This window comes from Xyrauchen texanus, chromosome 1, assembly GCF_025860055.1.
Source record: "Xyrauchen texanus isolate HMW12.3.18 chromosome 1, RBS_HiC_50CHRs, whole genome shotgun sequence".
Classification (NCBI taxonomy): Eukaryota; Metazoa; Chordata; class Actinopteri; order Cypriniformes; family Catostomidae; genus Xyrauchen; species Xyrauchen texanus.
In genome coordinates this window covers 25,178,257-25,199,030 of record NC_068276.1, presented here as the reverse complement: position 1 = coordinate 25,199,030, position 20,774 = coordinate 25,178,257, and the positions used below count along the sequence as shown (strand labels likewise).

The 20,774-nt window shown below is 37.2% G+C and overlaps 1 protein-coding gene across 1 annotated transcript in view; it reads right to left on the bottom strand.

Moving 5' to 3' along the window:
* Positions 1-3,838: 3,838 nt before the first annotated feature.
* The window catches only part of LOC127651544 (ras-related protein R-Ras2), a 60,207-nt gene continuing 43,271 nt past the window's right edge, over positions 3,839-20,774 (bottom strand). Inside the window, exons 2-6 of the mRNA XM_052137433.1 lie at positions 13,503-13,590; positions 9,222-9,324; positions 7,770-7,878; positions 7,053-7,171; positions 3,839-6,865 (exon numbers count right to left, since the gene is read on the bottom strand). Coding sequence (XP_051993393.1) covers positions 6,778-6,865; positions 7,053-7,171; positions 7,770-7,878; positions 9,222-9,324; positions 13,503-13,590 — 507 coding nt within the window. The 3' untranslated portion in view covers positions 3,839-6,777. The remainder of the gene's footprint in view (positions 6,866-7,052; positions 7,172-7,769; positions 7,879-9,221; positions 9,325-13,502; positions 13,591-20,774) is intronic.

The window sequence follows — 20,774 nt, the reverse complement described above, 5'->3', positions numbered from 1 at the left end:
CTACTGTGTAACTGCGAAGTCTTAGTAAATGGTTTGGTTGAGGGGTTTGAAATAGGTGGACTGAACCACTGCTTGTGAGAGGGGAATGAATTCACAATGAGCGCACATTTGTATTCATGGATATTTTCTTGGAGGAGCTTATATTTCAATCACCCTTGTTGCTAGTGTTACAGTGGGAGGCGTGGTACATATTTAAATAGTATGTCTCTCAATTGTAGATTGGGAGGTAGCCTAAAGGGTCAATCATTGCATAGATTTAGACTAGGAAAGATAACAACACAGTGGCTGTAAAATTATTAAATGAAATATTTCTGTATCAGCTAGGCTATTCATTTGTTTATTGCAGTAGGCAATTTAGCCTACTACTGATCATTAGAAGCGTTTCTCACAAAACCTGTCAAGAAAAATGCCCTGGTCATATTTGCTCCAAAAAAATCAGAAGAAACAAACAAAAATATATATTTTACAAATAGAAAATTAAATCTGTTTTTAGGTGACATTGTTTTCATGGTAGTTACGCACAATTTTACCCCCTTATTACCTTATTACCATTAAGCGGGAAACAATTCTTTATGATTTTCTCATTACCACAAACAGAAAAAGAAAATGATATACAGCACTGTGCAAATGATGTAGGCACTTAAGATGTTTTACCAATACGTTTGTCTTAAGATGGTTATTTATATATTCGGGTTTAGTGTGTCAAAAGGGAAAAAATACATTTTAGACTCCAAACATTAATTTTGCAAATAGAAAATATTAGAATAGAAGAACAGGGAGCCCTGCAACAGATGGTCATGGCCCTCATAAAGCCCCCCACTGAACATCGTGTCTGTCTGAGATTACATAAATAGACAGAAGTAATTGAGACAGCCTAAATAGAAGAACTGTGATGAATGCTCCAAGAAGCTTGGGACATCCTCTCTGCCAACAACCAAGAAAAACTGTGTCCAGATGTACCTAGGAGAATAGGTGCTGTTTTGAAGGCAAAGGTGGCCACACCAAATATTGATTTACCTTTATTTATGTTTACTGGACATTGTATGACGTTAATTGATAAATGACAACTATTTCTGGCATTATCATGAAGATATCCTCACTATGCAACTTTTTCACATTTGCCTAAAACTCTTTCACAGTACTGTATATAATTTAAACTGTAAAGTATTTATACATCATAGCAGTACTCTACTGGTTCTGCCTTTATTACTAATAAAAAAATCCTTGTACAATAGCATATTTTTTTGCTGTAATAGAGTAAATGATGTAAAATGTAAAATGACTGATGTTCTGTAATAAGAATCATCATTGAATGAGAAGAGTTAGAAGTTTAATTGCATTTCCATAATAAGTGGCAAATATATTGGTGGTAAAATGCACTTAAGTGTCCTGAAAATAATGTCACATAGTAAAAACATTTCATGCAAAAGTTGTTATTCATTTAGATTTATTTGGGGTTAAATATGACTAGGAGAGTTTCTTGACATAATTCGTGAGATCTAACTTAGTCTAGGTCTAACTGTTATCTCATACTAATCTACAGTAAATAAAGGTAATTACACAAAGCTACAGTAAGTATATGGTGTTCAGTAAAAGCTTTAGGTTGTGTGCAGTGTCCTGGTTGGGAACTTAAAGCACTGAGGTCCACACCGAGGGTAACAAACCACTGCGTAAGACAGATAGAAAAACCAATCAAGCAATAATTGGGCCACATATAACCAGACCAGTAGCTCTTTTCTGGAGAACGGCATGTCAAAATAATGAGAGGTTTTCCCAAGTAAGATCTGGACACCTTGACCAGACCACAACATGAAAAAAAAAAAAACAGTGCTGGGGAAGAGACAAGAGGTGGGAGATCTAGAATATTTGTCACTAAACAAAGTGACTGATTCTGTAGACAAATTGACTAGCCCAAGAAGTACTGGAGAAAATATCAGTTGCAGAGAATGTTGACTCAACCATTGTTGTTCATTCATATGTATGAAATGGTAAATTACAGAGACATTAGTTATACAGATGTTGGTATTATGTTGGCATAATGAACCTTCAAAATGTAACTTTTTCATTCAATGGTAGACAAATGTTAGGACAAGCCATCCAAGATTGTGAAAATTGTTAAGCTACGTACATTACACTTATTTGGTCACCAATATTCCTTTTATTCTTTCCTTTTACGAGCCTTCATTGCCAGCAGGTGTGAATTATTATGCCATCACACTTGTCCACGTGAACGTGTTGTTGCCCAGGGCGATGTTGACAAGCTACAAAGTGCTCACCCACACAGCATGAATGCCACAACAAAAACAGACCAAAATAACACAATTTTGTTACTCCCCGTTTTCACCTGAATCCTTCTGAAGACCTCTATACATTTGATTAATGTGGTTAAACCTCTGTGGCATTTCACACATTATTAATTTTAAGATTTATGGCTAAATGCTCTTAAGTCTATATTTTCAAAGACAGCTTGTGTCACTAGTTTGACTGAAATAGATCAACTGATCAACATTACAATTGCTCAAATTCCACTGGCTGTACATATGAAAAACAAGGCCAAACATTTAGTTCATACTGTTCACTCACTCATGGGAATAGCTCTGTGAGATTCTAAGCTCTACAATTAGCAAAAACATCCTGCCCATGTACAAGTCTTAATTTAATAAGTCAAACTTTAATAATGACTGTATATTCAGATTAAAGTTTTAGTTCACCCAAAAATTAACATTATCTCCTCATGCAATTCAAGATGTGTAACCACTTGACTTGTATGACTTTCTTTCATCTGCTGAACACAAATATTTTTGGGAGAATTTCTCAGCTCTCTACGTCCATACAATGCAAGTGAATGGGTGCCAAAATGTTGACGTTCCAAAATCCACATTAGTCAGCATAAAAGTTCTCCCGAAGGTTCAGTTGTTTAAATCTGTCTTCTGATATGATATGATTGGTGTGGGTGAGAAACAGATCAATAATTAAGTTAATTTGTTTACTATAAATTCTGTGCCCTGTGAGTCAATCTCCACTTCAGTTTCACATTTCTGTTCTTCTTCTGCTGTTTTTGGTGATTCACATTCTTCATGCACAGCGCCCCCTACTGGGCATTAATATTGGCCTGTTTCTCACCCAAACCTATCACACTGTGTCTGAACACATGGATTTGTGTCTGAACCACTGGAGTAATATTGATTACTTTTATGCTCCCTATAAGTGCATTTTGGATTCACATTCTTCAACATTTTGGCACCCATTCACTTGCATTGTGAGGACTAGAAATATTTTTATAAATATCTTAATTTGTGTTCTGCAGAAGAAAGTCATACACATCAGGGATTGCATGAGTGTGAGTAAATCATGTGAATTTTCTTTTTTGGGTGAACTATCACTTTAACTGCTCGTACACATCTCATATAACACTCACACTTACAGTAACACACACACACACACACACACACACACACACACATATATATATTGCTGTCCTTGCAAACACCACATTAATTTAATTCCATTGCTTCACACTTACAGCTATCAGTACATTAAAACTGAGAGTGTTTGAGAGTGAACACCAAGAGTGTTCTCGGAAATAATGCAACCTATTCCTTATGCACTTATTCATAATGTTATCTAACACACTGTTAGTATAGAAAAAAATACAGTAACAATACACTTATTAGCAAAAAATAAAACATTTAAATAAAAAAACAAACTGTACACATTTCCAAAAAGCTTATCACAGTATCAGCATCCTCCAAGAAAAGTATCAAATCAGTGATTTGTAAATTACTGGGTATCTATTGTACTTTAAGGCTGATGCAGCAAAAAAAAAGAAAAATTCAAATACATTAATTATTGTTTTTATTATACCATCAGAGGCTATACATAGTGGGAAAGATGTGACAAATAAAACACTGTATGGATTAGATGTTCACAGACTCTGCTAAGAAGAGGAAGAGTCCTGCACTTGTTCCATCCTTTAGTGCTGTGCATCTATTTTTACTAGCTCAACCATGACTTCTACTGATCTGCACAAACCCAAACAGTGTTGGAAAAGCTTTTCATTTCATGTTGATCAGTTCTGTTGGTGACTGGAATAAAGGAAAATCTTTAAGGTAGGGTATAAACCTTAAAACGAGTCATCACAGTAGGGCCTATGACTAAAGTATTGGCCCAGAATTCACCAGTGGAGATGGCCTGAATTATGGTCTATTATGTGGACAACATTTATTGGTGGGGGCTGATAAACAGCTTCAGAGCACCAAAGCTGGAAAGGTCTTTGACCACAGTTCAACATCCATTGGCCAATTTATTTTGTTGTTGTTGCTGCAAACAGATTATTAAATACTCGTCTTTACATATACACATAATTGTGCCACAAGAGCATTTTCACTTACAAACATATAAAAATACTCATTACTAGCCTGATAAGAAAATAATGTATAAAAGTATATAATAAAAACATTTAATCATGTCATTCAAAAGATCACTTCCATCTTTTTTCTTATATTACATGATGATAAAACACAAAACTAAAATAGTTTATTTGTGTTCCTTGTACAGATATGCACACTGAAAAAAGGAAGACGAAACAGAAGATGTGACATGATGCAATAGTGATACGAACCCTTGGAGTATGAAGAAAATTATCAGCTGTCAGACTGATACATGAGAAATACCATGATGAAGTGTGAATGTCACAGAGACATCAACCTCACCTTGCACTCAAACCATATTAAAAACAGACCACTCTTGAGGGAATGTGGATTTCTGATGTATGAATGCTTGCGCACTTCAGCTGGATTGTATCAAAAATGCATTGGATGCAAAAATTGCCCAAAAAACTCATTTTCTCTGATGTGATAAGGTCATTTACCCAAAAATAAAAAAATTAACCTCCATGTCGTTCCAAACCCATATGTCTTTCATCTGCAGATATGATCTTACTGTGAATAGAAGTTGATAGTGACTCAATTTTTATAGCACCCAAAAGTGTCATAAAAGTAGTTTGCAAAAGCAATCAGACTCGCTCTGAAGGTACACAATCACTTTGTATGATAAAAAATGAAGTCATTATTCACTCAAATCAAATCATTGATCTGCTTGTGCATACAAATCCCAAATCAAATATGGCCACACACCAATAACATTAAAACTCATTGATTATTAAAGTCACTATCAACTGCTATGATACGGAAATCAGCAAATGTGACATTCTTTAAAATATCTCCTTTTGTATTTCACACAAAAAAGAAAGCCAAATGGGTCTGAAACACAATTAGGGTGAGCAAATAATGACAGAACTTTTGAACTGTTCCTTTAAAAGATGCCTCTGATGTCAGCAGTTCCACTGTCCAATTGAATTTGTCCTCGAGCTGTTTCAGTCACTTAAATACATTTCAAAACCAATACAAAACAAAACTGAAATATAAGGCCAGAACAAAGACATGATTAGTTCAGAGACTACTTCTCTGTATCATCGATCTTGGTGGGGTACCTAGTACAGAATTGAGAACCTATTGTGCACTCCTAGTGAGTAAGCATTGTACATTGTAAGAACATTGTAAAAGCGCTGTGAATGGAGCAACCTGAGTCTGAAAATAGTCTGTAGAAATCTGAGCTGAGAGTTAAAAAGGATTGAACAATCTGGCAACATGTCATGTATAATACATTTCACAATCTGAGATCACAGAACTAAAAAGAAGCAAATCCATACGTGCCAAGAAGCCTTGGGGAACGTTCACAACGAACACATTATTGCGTCTGTCTGCGCTTGTTTTCCTATGTAAAAAAGAACAAGACTGTAATCTTTGACCGCTGCACCGTGTTTTTTTTTTGTTTTGTTTTTTTGTCACGCACAGGAGCGCATCATTTTTAGACACCATGCCAAGTTAAAAAGAACTTAAACTTTTAAAAGTGCATCTTGAGATGCCTGTATTCTGTTCTATTCTTTGCGCTGCATTAAGATTTTTTAGAGCAAAAATGCATTTGGTCTGAATGGCCCTTTGCAAACAAAAAAGACTGATGATAAAATGGTATCTTGGCCAAAAATAAAAGTTAGGTAATTGACTTTACTTCTGACAAATGACATAATGTTAGAGGCTATCTATGTACATTTATGCAAGTACATTATTGTTTTAATGCATGTCAAAACAAGCTCATCAATCTCACACTAAGTACTCTGGCAATTGAGTTGTCGTTATAAAGGCGGTCTCAACTCACACAAATCTTCACGTATGTACAATTGCTGCTTAGCATATGGAAGTAAAAACAGATATGGCACAACACACACAAAGCTTCAGAACATCATCTCACTTTAGATCTCATGAAAGGTCAGTGACTAAAAATTTTACTCTTCAACAATCCCAAAGGTTTTGATCAGCAAAAGTCACAAGGCAGAGGAAAAAAATCCTTCAAAATACAAAAAAATAAAAATAATAATAATAATAACTGTGTGTGTTTTATAGCAAATTTGTAAGAAGCGATGTTTAGTGTTGGGGCATGATTACCATATTCTATTTGCGAAGTCACATTGATGTCAGTACTCTAGTCGAAGCTAGAATGGTGAGTTCGATCAAGATTGTGTCAGTTTGGTTCTTCTAGTAGTGAAGTCCTAGAGGCCGAAAACGCCCCTGATAAGGCTATGAGAAAGACTGCTGTTTTGAAGACATGCACATGTGGAAAGGCAGCGAGTTCATCCAAATAGGATGTGATGTCAGAAGGCAGGGTGGGGGACAGGGACTGGTGACAGCAGCTAGGTGAATGGTGGCAGTGAGAGGCCAATTAGACAATCACACAATGGCAGCCACTCTTGTCCTTCTCTTTGCGCGTGGGCTCCGGCGAGGGTGGGCATTCTTGCTCCTGGAACTTCCTGACAAAGGAATCAAGATGTGACAATTAGACAAAACTCTTACACATCATACAAGCCTTTTGGCTTTTAGTCCAATATTTCTGTTCTGATGTAGCCTGGTATTCCATTACAACTATGTCCTGAATTGTTTTAGCTCTGATATTTGTGTGCTTCCACCATCTGGTGGTACCTCAGAACACAGACGCACCTTATTACTCTAACAAGCTCGTGGAAAGCCTGGTCTACATTCATACGGATCTTAGCTGAGGCCTCCATATATGTGACTTTGAGTTGTCGGGCTAGTTGCTGGCCCTCCTCTTGGGTCACCTGAGATTAAGAAGGAGATGAGTACAGGGAGAAAATGAAGCTGTTTACAACTACAATCCAGCTATGCACTAGTAAATGTATATCATACTTACTAATTGATAATGATTAAAACAGCCTATCTTTGAAAGTGTCTTTTACCAAATTTTATATAATGGCAGTTGGGGAAACATGCACATTTGATGCAATTAATTAGCATGGGCTGACATTCTTTCTAAGCATACATTCCACTAGGTGGCAGTGTAACACAATCAGAGTGTGTAACCACTGCAGGATGTACTCAATAACCCCATAGCATTTTATTACCATCTCCCTCAAACACATATACACATTTTTCAGCTTTTCTACTTTTTCATTTCATTCACTGGTATTTATTACCTTATAAATGTGACATTGAGCTTTGTGTCGTTATGTGTAGTGTGTAATATAAATGCATCCTTTTGCAATAGACACTATCTAGATGGAAACTGGAATGAATACAACAGACCTTAAAGACTGCTATGATTGCAGACAGTGTATAGGGTATTAAAATGTTCATTATAATCTTGATTCAGTATAGCTGTCTGAAACGACAGCACTTGAATTGATTAATGCCACTCACTTGTCTCTGTAGCTCTAGATCAGCTTTGTTACCAACTAGAATCATGGGAAACTCATCCCGGTCCTTCACACGCAAGATCTGTCTTTGGAACTTGTAGATCTCTTCAAAGCTAAGGAAAAACAAGGGGACACACGACCAGTAAAACTTTTTAATCAGCAATGAAGGTTGCAATGCATTTTCACTTGCACACCCAGACAGACACTTACACATCGATTTGTGAGGATCTCCCATCGACTTATAATTATTATTGTTCTTAAAAGGAAAAGTTCACCTAAAAATTAAAAATCATTCACATACCCTCAAGTTATTCAATCCATAGCTCTCAAACTGCATTGATACTTCAACCTATTCAAACTCTACTTTTGTTGCATTATGCATTTGATGTGGCAAGATTCAAAATGAGTATAAATAGGCTTTGAGAGTTCTGGTGGAGGGGACATCATCAGTAAATGGTGATAGCATTTCTTTAAAGCTATCATATATATATTCAGAAGACTTGGAATACTGCATACCAGTGTCAGAAATTAACTTTCATATGTGTTATGTATATAAATGTATTAAAATAAATGTTCAATTTGAATAATTTGTTAACTTTGAGATATATAAATATATATGTGTGTGTGTGTGTATATATTTATAATTTATTAAATGTGGCTTTGCAAGTGTAACACAAGTTCACACACCCACAAAGAGGAGTGCCTCATCACAAAACCTAAAAGGAATACAAGCCCACCCTTCCAGCTGATGACCAGTTATCTCTCACTCTTAGGCCGTACAACTGCATTACAGTGCATAGGATGACAGGAGGTCACTCTGTTCTCATGCTGTTGATATAAACTTTCCAGTAACGTTGCAAGACTGCTAGAAGTCATCATATAGAGAACAGTGTGTGTGAGCTGGGGAGGCAGGGACATTGATACGGGGTCTCGGTTATGTTGATTATAATGCTAACAGTTTGAGGGGAGCGGAGCAGTGTAAATGTCATACTACAGGAGGAAATGCTTGTTATAGACTCTGGAGAGACTGTGTTCAGAGAGCCCTCTGCCATCGGCTCTGAGAGAGGTAATGTAAACGAAGGAAGGAAAGACTGTTTACACCACAAACACAAAGTGGAAAGGAGCCTAAGAGTTCACAATTACACACAAACACGCACTGAATGGCTGAACACACTCCACACGCACCACATTACCCAACCATACACACATTACTGCACACTGAGAGAAAACAGACATAATACCGGAGGTTAAAATTAGCATGACAATTCTTTAAAATACCAGATAGTTTCAGAAAAGGTGAATGAGTGAAACTAAATTTAATGTGAGACAGAGCAAAAGGAGAAATGAGAAAAACAAAGAAATAAAAAAACTAAGTGAAAGTGAGAATTGCAATGTGTGGGGAAAGGGGAAGAAAGGGAGAAAGTTGAGAGAAAACATGAGTGGAACGTTTGCTCACCTTCCCCGGTCAGTGACAGAGAAGACAAGAAGGAAGCCCTCCCCTGTCCTCATGTATTGTTCTCTCATGGCTCCAAACTCTTCCTGTCCTGCAGTATCCAGGACTAACAAACACACAATGCCCATGTTAGCCCCCCACAGACTGCACATGCAGCTAAGCACTTGATTCACTTCTATGTGTTTGATCATTTACATGCATTTAAAGGCTTTACTCAAGTAAAGTAATTTTCTTGCAAGAAACAAACTGCCCAATATAGTAAGTTTGGATTTAAGGCATTTCAAGACTTCTATCACTTATATACAACACTTTTTACACAACCATTTTTGGAGTACAAATTTTTTATTTGACTAATATATATATATATATATATATATATATATATATATATATACATACACACACACACACACACACACACACACACACACACACAATCAGCCACAGCATTAAAACCACCTGCCTAATATCGTGTAACTGTCACTCTCGTGCTGCCAAAACAGCTCTGACCTGTCGAGGCATGGACTCCACAAGACCTCTGAAGCTGTCCTGTGGTATCTGGCACCAAGACGTTAGCAGCAGATCCTTTAAGTCCTGTAAGTTGTGAGGTGGGGCCTCCATGGATCAAACTTGTTGGTCCAGCACATTTGGAGGCCAAGGTGTTGACTTGGCCAAGGTGTTGACTCCAAATTCCCCAGATGCTCAATCGGATTGAGATCTGTGGAATTTGGAGGCCAAGTCAACACCTTGAACTCTTTGTCATGTTCCTTAAACCATTCCTGAACAATTTTTGCAGTGTGGCAGGGTGCATTATCCTGCTGAAAGAGGCCATTGCCATCAGGGAATACTATTGCCTTGAAGGGGTGTACATGGTCTGCAGCAATCTTTAGGTAGGTGGTACGTGACAAAGTAATATCCACATGAATGCCAGGACCCTAGGTATGCCAGCAGAACATTCTGCCTTCACATGGTGTATCCTGCTGCCATCTCTTCCCCAGGTAAATGATGCACTTGCACCCAGCTGTCCACATGATCTAAAAGAAAACATGATTCATCAGACCAGACCACCTTCTTCCATTGCAGTCCAGTTCTGATGCTCACGTGCCCACTGAAAGCGCTTTTGGCGGAAAACAGGGGTCAGCATGCAGCCCCATGCACTCTGTGTTCTGACACCTTTCTATCATGGACAGCATTACGTTTTTCAGCAAGTTGTGCTACAGAAGCTCTAATGTTGGATTAGACCAGACAGGCCACAGAGCCTTCGCTCCCCACACACATCAATGAGCCTTGGGCGCCCATGACCCTGTTGCCGGTTAACAAGTTGTCCTTCCTTGGAGATGCTCTGACCCAGTCGCCTAGCCATTACAATTTGGTCCTTGTCAAAGTTGCCCAGATCTTTACACTTGCCCATTTTTCCTGCTTCCAACACTTGAAATTCAAGAACTGACTGTTGACTTGCTGCCTTATATATCCCATCCATTGACAGGTGCCATCGTAATGAGATAATAAATATTATTCACTTCACCTGTCAGTGGTTTTAATGTTGTGGCTGATCAGTATATATATATATATATATATATATATATATATATATATATATATATATAGTATATTCAATCAGTATTTTTATTTATAAATCACTAAAACTATATTACATATATATTAGATATTCCAAAAAATACAAATATATTACAACCCCTCTGGAGCAACTTATAGGTTGTAGGAATGTTCAGGTTTATTACAAGTTCAGCATCCTGTAAATTACCAGAGATAATAATTGCGATATATTCCTCAGATTGCAAAAAACTAAAATTAACGAATAACTGTCTACACCAGACGCAAGTGGCGTGGCATGATGCCACAAACGCAAATTCCTCCCAATATAATCAATGATGCAGTCTACACTGGATGCATCAGTCACTGCGCAGACTGTAAATGGATACCCCGCTTCATTTCGCACTGCACGTGCTAGCGTTACACCTGCCAACAAGACAAATAAACGGTATAGAACATTTGCTTCAAGGTTCTTTCTGGTTTCCTTAGACTTATAATGCAAAAGATACGGTGGTTAAACTTGGTCATGACTAGGGGTGTAACGATATGGCATTTTCACGGTATGATAACCATCACAAAAATTACCACAATATTATTGTATCACAGCACTGAGGTGCACCGATGATATTATTAGCAGTTTAATATTTGGTTATGCAATATTTGTGAAAACTAGAGAAAAATTTAAGTTATAACCGATTCTTGAACTTTATTTTGGAGTTCTTCAACGTTAATCCTTTAACTTTTGATCTCATATGATGTTTAAATCTTGCAGCTATCCTTCCTGTAACAGTGTGTATTTTAACATTTAGCCTATTCCTGAGTAGGGCTGCAACTAACGTTTATTTTGATAATCGATTAATCTAACGATTATTAGAACGATTATTCAGCGATTATTGCAATGATTAATCATTAGCTCTTAAACGATTATTCAGCTGTGGCCAGACTTAAAAGGTTGGATTAAACGTGCTTACAAACAATAAAGAGGACAAAATCATCTTTTAAAACTACGTCTAAATGACATTCACTGAATTAAAGGGAAAAAATAATTTTAAGTTTAATTCAGTAAAGAAATTCACTGCAAAAAATCCTATAGTTAAAGTTTTTTCTCTTGTTTTCCATTTAAAACTGTCTAAAAACAAACTAAATTTACTTGAGAAGCAACAAATAAGATATTTATACTTGCTTTAAGAGAACGTATCTTAAATATAATTGTATTTTTTCAAGTGGTTATAATTCTGCGAGTGCAGTAAAGACAAAATATACTTATATTCAAGATCTATTCTCTAAAAGCAAGTATAAATATCTTAAATGCTGCTTCTCAGGTGAATGCATCTTTTTTAAAAGGATTTTTATAAATTGTAAAATATTTGTATTTGTAATATTTTATTCAACATTCTCAGATAACAATTTTTTCTTCTGCAGTATAGCTGCTAAACAAAATGTACATTTTTTTAAAGGAGTTTTAGATATTTTTATTTGAAAACAAGCCAAAACAAAAAACAATCAAAAACGTATTTTGTTGCTGTGTATAACGGGGTGAAGACTTCCTCTCTCACCTTTCTGTTCACTTCAATCCATCTTTAACTGACTAAAAAACAAACTCCCTTTTATTAATAAAGCTGCGTATTGCCAATTTTCTTCACAATATGAAATGCACAGTGACATATATTATGATTCAATAAGTCAAGAGATCGAGTGAGATCGAGGGTCCCCGCTACAGTGTGTGCATCAGCCGGGTGCAGTTTCAATCTCTCCCCCTTAGATCGGGACATTTGCGCAACTCATAGAAGAGGCACTGACCGCACAGAGAAATGCCAATTTCGGAGTGTGTAGTTATTTACATGATCTGCTTCCTTATTATTTGAACTTTAATAAAGCTATAATGCATTAAATATAACTGCATTTAAGATGTAACGCCTGGGTGTTTCCTTTAAAGAGCTCCAGCTCCGCTTATTCCACAACAAGAGTGCTTCTGTATTTACTTATTAGATATTTTTGTATAATTCCCCAATACTTTGTGATCTACATCACCTGAAGCTGTTTGGAAAGTTTAGAGCGCATCTGGACGGTGATCTGTGTAATTCTTCCTCTCCTCAGCAGGTGCAAACTGCAGTGCTGCTCTCGCACGTCATCATTACAGTTTAATGTGATCCCATGTTACGTTAAATGAGATCAAACGACTATTCTGTTGTCGACAATTTTTTCTTGTCGAGGTTGTCGATAATGTCTAATCATTTAAGCCCTTTTCCTGAGCAATGCCTTGCCCCATTGACATCCATTGAAAATAAAGTACATTACTGTTAACTTTGATGAGAAGACGAGTTAAATTTACTTTGTAAAGTAAAAAGACAAAACCTATAGACCTTAAATTGTACTGAACTAGATTATTCCTTGAAGTCACTTATTCAAGGGTTAATACAATGATACTCTTATGGTCAGCACCAAAGATCTGCCTCACCACATCTAGCTCTACCATGTGTGCATCGTATGACTACCTAAGTGCATTCAGACTCAGTACTATGACATTAGTTTGTACAATATTATGAACAAAATAATAATAATAAACTTCATCAGTTCCTCTGCAAATTATTGGTTGATCCCTGTTATGTATTCTTTATCAAACCTTGAAGTTCTTCATATTTGTGGCTGGTGAGCAGTTAGCTGCTTCCCTACATCCTTTGGGAGTATGTTTGACAGTCATGTTCCCTCATCCATCAGTGTCATACTTACTGTCCAGCCGCGCAGGCCTCTCATCAATCACACACTGCTTTGTGTAGGAGTCTTCAATCGTGGGGTCATAGTCAGTGACGAAGTATGACTAAACACAGAAGAAGAGAACAAACAACAAGATTAAACATCATTATATCTGGACACAGTGTGAAAAAGGTGCTGTCTGTCTCCTCCTCTTCCAGTGTAAAACATCATTAACCTCAGCTTTGATTGAGGGAACTACAAGAGTAGAGTAGCATTTGTTTTGAAAGCTATGCTAAATGAGGGCTTACACTGACAACACGACCTAACAGACTGTTTTGTCTCAAAAAGAGCCCTCGTGTGTATGGTGCAAACACAGAGTTCATGTCAACAGTGTATCTGATTGGCCCTCAGTTTGTGGTTGATAATTATGGCAATTAACCACAGGCACTTACTTTATGGCCATATGTTTTTTCATCTCCACAGGAAAATAGTTTCCATGCTAATCAAAACACAGTATCAGTTGAGTTGTAGGGATGCATTTTTTTTAAATGTCCCATGTTTGCATGCCTCTCCTCCGAAGAGGATGTCTAAGTGATGACAGCTGATCGTTATGTTCAGACTTGTCTCTGTGTCAACTGAACACATGCTCATACACAAACACACAACAATGCCAAACAGTAGCTTCCAAGTATACGTTTTACTATTGATGTTGCTGCAACCAGAGTAATCTGTTTTTAGCAGTGAAATGAGAAGCTCCAAACAAGAGTAGTAGCTTTGTTCTGCTTTATGCATAAACCATCCATTACACTGAATTACAAGAGTATGGTTTTAACTTCTGAGAGAGAATACATTCCTGCAAAACAAAAAATCATATTCTTAATCAATGTTGGTCTTGTTTTCCAGTAAATATCTGAACATATTTAGAGCTGAAGTGTGAAATCCCTGTGACACTAGCATCACCAAATGGAATTGCAAAAATGATCACTCGGTACGTTCCAATCGACCGATAGGGTCTTGAGAAGTGGACTTGTATTCAGCCATCTTAACCCTTGAAGGACCTTCTGGGTCAATTTGACCCATTTTAGATTTTAACACCGATGTACATCAATTAAACTTTAACAGAAAACTCACGGAGGTGATCTGAACCTGATGATGTAGAAATAAAACAAATAAAAAAACATTTTAAAAGGAAAAAAGTCAATTCGTAGACCCTCTTGGTTAATTGTACAGAGCAGTTATCTGAGTTACCATAGACTTTTTCAGTTCCAACCAGTCTGGCCATTCTCTGACCTCTCTCATCAACAATACAAATCCACAGAACTGCCGCTCACTGAATGTTTTTTTTTGGGCAACATTCTGTGTAAATTCAACCACTACAATTGTGGTGAGAAGAAAAGCATCTCAGAATGCTATTCTGAGATGCGGGTTGGCGCTGTTTTGGCGACATGAGGGGGATTTAACATAATAGGCAGGGGGTTTTAATGCTGTGGCTGATCAGTGTATGTACTCACACACACACACATGTTGTGTTTCCATGTTTTATGGGGACTTTCCATAGACATAATGGTTTTTATACTGTACAAACTTTATATTCTATCCTCTAAACCTAACCCTACCCCTAAACCTAACCCTCACAGAAAACTTTCTGCATTTTTACATTTTCAAAAAACATAATTTAGTATGATTTATAAGCTGTTTTCCTCATGGGGACCGACAAAATGTCCCCACGAGGTCAAACATTTCAGGTTTTACTATCCTTATGGGGACATTTGGTCCCCACAAAGTGATAAATACACACTCACACACACACACACACACACACACACACACACACACACACACACACACACACACACACACACACACACACACACACACAAAGCTTTTTCACACACCCAAATGTGTATTTGGAGACGTTATTTTGCAAAAACTTTAATTAAATTAAAAGTAGAAACAAATGAAAATTAAAAGTTTTTTATGAGATAAAAAATATGACATAGTTTTTTATTTGCATGAAATTTGTAATACGTAGATTAATGAGTTATGAAAACACCTATTTCAGTGATTTCTGTCAGGTATTAGGGACATTTTACATTAGTTTGCCAAAGTATACGTTATGGAGAGCATTTTCGAAAGTGGCCGCTAAAGTGCAAAGTACATTATTTAGATTACATGAAAAACTTTTTAGAAAGCAAGTAAAGAACAAAGCATGTTTATTAGTATTTGTAGGCTGACGAAGTAGCCTGCAACACCTCACTCCTTTTTCTTGACATAAGTCATCCTTTCACACAGTGGCTCCTATGTATGCGCCATGTGCAAGACACCATCACGTTCACTTTACCCTTTTTAATAATTCATCAGCAATCCTGCATATGCAGTTGACTTCATCCCTCACTTGTCGCAGTGGGGAGGTGAGAGAGCGCGAGACTGATGGACAGACAGAGACTACATGCTACTACTGCCAACATATTGCATCCTATAATGTGTTACAGCTTTGTAAGTCAGTTGCACACAAAGATATGTACAGCACATGTTTTGAAGATACAAACAATGCCCTAGAATGAGTATGCATCGGAATAACAATGCTCTGTGCCAGTGAGAGTGAAAGTGACACTTTAGATTGATGAGTAATTGAGAAAGAGAGTTCAAAAGCATCAAGACATGCATGCAGCATGTGATCATCAGTCTAAACCTTTAGTCATGATGCACTGTGGGAGCTGACACATTCCACAATAAGCAAGAGTTTCCTGCAGAGCAACACCTCCCAGGGCTCACGAGATGACACTGCCATCACTATGACTACTCAATGTTTAAGTGCATTTTACTCATTTACACCAGAACAGATATTTGCAAGCACAAGCATTGACAATAATGAGGCAGCATAAACAATAGATAAAATATATTCTAAACATTCATATAATTTGATATCATATTACATACCATATTTATATCATACAGCATACAATTTAAATACAAAATGCCGAAACAGCATTTAAATGTAACTAAAACTTGCTTATTAAGACATATTTCAAATTTCAGTACTCTGAATCCTGGCTGGCAAGTCTGGAAACAGTCCCACTAGTAAAATATGTACATGCTTATATAAAATAGCATGTCAACTAATGAAAACTAAATGACTTACTCGTCCGAAATTGTATCCTCGGCTGGATAAAGTCTCTCTTCAAAATACAAACGTTCATCTGAGTCCCGCTCTTCTTCTGAGGAAAATGTTAACTCTTCCAAACTATCCAGGAGTTTCCTCGCCTGTGTATCGTGCTGTCTTACAAACACGCAGATAAGTGAAAGAACTATATGTTTTCACGGCACAGTCGGTGGCATTTACCTTTTGATTTGATCGTCTCATCACATTAGCGTATGAATGGCACGCTCTGCTGGTGGGTGTGATCACATTAGGGATAATTAGATGGACCAGTAAAAAATGTACATCGCTTTGTTTCATACCGATTACATTGCAGGTTTTTAAATTTAGACATTTTCATGTCTTTCTTTAGACATATGTTTCAGGTTTGTGTGATAAGTATTCGCAGAGTTTCAGTTCATTTTTGTGACGTGTTTCAGAAATATGCTCATGGAGACAGAGACGTCTGATAGCTCACCCTTTTTATTTTCTTTATTTTACAAACGCACAAGGTTTTGTTGTTATTGTGAGTGTACACAAATAAAAGTAGACCCTTTGTAGTTTCTAATGATGTCTTACACTTATCTTTATACCCAAAAATGACTGAGTATTTTAAGTTGTTTCTGCTGTAATGACGAAAATATCCAGCAGGACGCGCCGGCGCGTCCGTCAACCCCAGAGGGTTAAGCTGTTTGTCTAGTGGGAACCATTGATCCCCAACAATTCATGTGACATCAGGTTTTAATATACTTAAGAGATATTTGTTTAATGCTTAAATGCTCGATCATTTTATAGACAAATGAAAATTGTGCCTATGTATGAATTTCTGTCAAATGAAAGCTAAAAAAAAAACAATAATTAAAATAATAAAATAGTAATAAAATTAAGATAATGGTCATTTCTTCAGAGTAAATCTAACACTAAACCTCAGCATTGTATTTTTGTAATAATTATACATTTTAAAATGCAATTCTTTATTTATAAATCATTTTAATATTTGAGGATGTCCCCAACAGGGAGGATTAACAACTGGGGCCAGCTAATAAAGCCTGCTTATTGCCACTTAGAAATGCCCACCTGTATGCATTCCCAACCCGATGCCCACCTATCCTGCCTCAGCTGTGTTACGGCAAGCCTCAGCTGACCTTTATGAGATTTTATGAGATGAAAAGTACTAATTGCTAATTGCTTTGGCCCGTATAATACTTTGTACTTAAGCAGTTTTTTTAAATTATTATTTGTACTTTACTTGAGTATTTAAATTTGTTGCAACTTTTACTTTGCAAATAAATAAAATACTTTTTACTCTGATACAAGACTTCTTGTTACTTGACACAGGCCCTCTTGTTCCTCGATACAGGCCCTCTCGTTACTCGTTACCCTGAAGAGAGCAGAGTCGAGCAGCATATGAACAGCGCACAGTGTGCTTGACTGACAGCAGCACAAGCGCAGATACACAGTGCATGCACTCAAGGAGTCTGCGTTAGACCAACGAGGTGTGTTTTTATTAAGGACTATTAAGAAATTAAACGTACTTCCAAATGCACGGATACGGTGCAATTTACCCATGCTGTCTACATACCAGACAGTCTAAATGTGTTTATTATAAATGTAGAGCTTTGCTAGACCTGGCTTGAGGCACAAGAGTGAAAGTAAATTAAATCTAGTAACAATCATTTATAGAAGTATCTCTGTATAAATTAGCAGTATAAATTGGGTGCCGCATACTTCTGGTTCTTTCTACACAGGACCATTAGCACCAAGTATTGTCTCAATTGAGTAAGTGCATGCTATTTGACTTCCACCCCAAAACTAAACCTAATCATTAGCGGAGTAAAAATATCATGTTAGAAGGAAAAATGCAACATCTGATTAAGCGAACACGATTACATTCTGGTTTCCATGAAACCAGGTCTCCCATGATGCTGACGTAACAAGCTCCTGTTACACCACAGGGGAAGGTGAACACACTGGAGCCAATGCAAAAATATCTGATAGGGGATAGTGCTTGCTTTAGTTAAATGCTGTTGTTCACCACTATGTTTTGCAATTCATTTATTTACTTTAAACCATATTGGTTCAAATGGCCTTTAATACTGATAGTAATATTTATATATTTTTTTATATTAAGATATTGCTTCAGCGGGGCTCACGTGATGCCATTCGAGGTTCGGACGTGTGAACGGTGAGCTCTGTGCACATTTTAACACTATTAATGCCATAAAATGGTGAGCTTCAATACACTCGTGTTCTACGAGGCTTGGAGTAAAGGTTTCTTGGAAGAACCACAGCATTTTCTTGTTCCCAGACCTTGTGAATTCGACAACAGAGAAATGTGATAGATTCTAGGAATGCAAGGAACATCAACAGAATGCAGCTTTTGCAATTATGTTCCAATTATGAGAATAGATGCCATGGATGGCCGTAAAACATTTACATGTCCCCAGCAAGCGATGTCCTTAAGTCAATGGAGTCAGTTATTTTGTGGTACCCACATTGCAGCCGAGTGGAATGACTCACTGAACATTCACTTATTTGTCCTAGGAATCAAAGTGCCTTTTTTGTTTATTTTTGTGCCGGATCCACCTAGCGGCTGGAGTTTGTTTTGTGAAGTAACACTCCTTTGGGATAGTTTTGAGGGTGAATCTTCATGTTCTTTGTGCTTATGCCTCCTATTGCCTGGATTTTGTTTTGTGGAGTATTTCTTGTAAGTCATTGGAGTGATTACGCAACTTGTTGCACTCATGTATCAGCCGAATAGGCCGGCTCACTGAACATTCGTTTGACTGTCCGAGGAAAATGAGTGCCTTTTTTTGTTTTGTTTTTTTGTGCTGGTTCTGCCTACAGCTGGAGTTTGTGTTGTGGAGGAACACACCTTCGGAGCAGTTATGTGGATGAATCTACAGTACACATTCTTTGTGTTTATTCCACCTATTGAATGGAGATGGTTTTAGAGATTATCTTTTGTTGTGTAATTCTGTCCCACAAAATTGGTATAGACACACTTAAATTGAGCAATCTGACGGCAAAGTTGTCATGGGCTCTCGTAGGCGTACATGGACTGTTTGAGTTTAGAAAAAAGTCACCAGTTGGCGCTGTCATGAGCGGGATTAATGCAAACGTTATACTTTTTTCTGTTTGTTTGGGGTTTGATTGTTGCACTAATGTTGGAATGTGGTCTTTATCATTTTGTTTTTGACACACAATAAATGTTTTCTATTATGTCAAAACATCAAATGTTAATATAAAGGTGGAATTTTGGCTACTCAGGGCAAGACAGGGTCAGGGGACAAGGCAGGAAAACTTCTGGCTAGATATATAAAACAGAGAGAGTCTTTTTCTACCATTCCCTCATTGAAATCTGCTGGTGACCTCAGCTATTGATAAAAATAATGCTTTTAAAGAATTCTATATTGATTTCTATAGTGCCATGTCTTCGTCTACTGATGAGGATATTACAAACTTTGTGGAACCATTAGAACTTCCTAAACTGACGGCTGAGTCTCTTGAAATTCTCTTGATTCTGAAATAACCCTGGAGGAGCTTGGCGAGGTAATTAATGCCTTGCCTACAGGTAAGGCTCTGGGGCCAGATGGCTTTACCACTGATTTTTTAGATCTTATGCTACAGACCTGGCTCCACTCATGTTAGAAGTTTATACAGAATCATTAAAGAATGGAAAGCTTCCCCCAACCATGACACAAGCACGGATCAGTCCGTTTCTTAAAAAAGACAAAGATCCAAGCGAGTGTAAGAGTTACCATCCAATTTCCCTGATCCAGCTAGACATTCAAATATTGTCAAATATTTTGGCTAAGCGATTAAGTAAAGTTATGATATCTCTTATACATATAGATAACTTGAGGTTTATTCGGGGCTGTAGCACTTCTGATAACAATAGGGATTTCATCAATACCATGTGGTCAGTGGCAAATGATCAGACACTCTGCCATCTCACTTGGCGCCAAAAAGGCATTTGATATGGTAGAATGGGATTACCTTTTTAAGATTTTGGAAATGCACTGGTTTGGGAATACTTTTATTGGTTGGATTAAGGTACATTATAGACACCGGTACAAACGAATGTATTAATTTCAGATTATTTTACTCTGGATAGGGGCACCCAGCAGGGTTGCCCTCTTTCCCCATTATTGTTCTGTCTTGCCCTA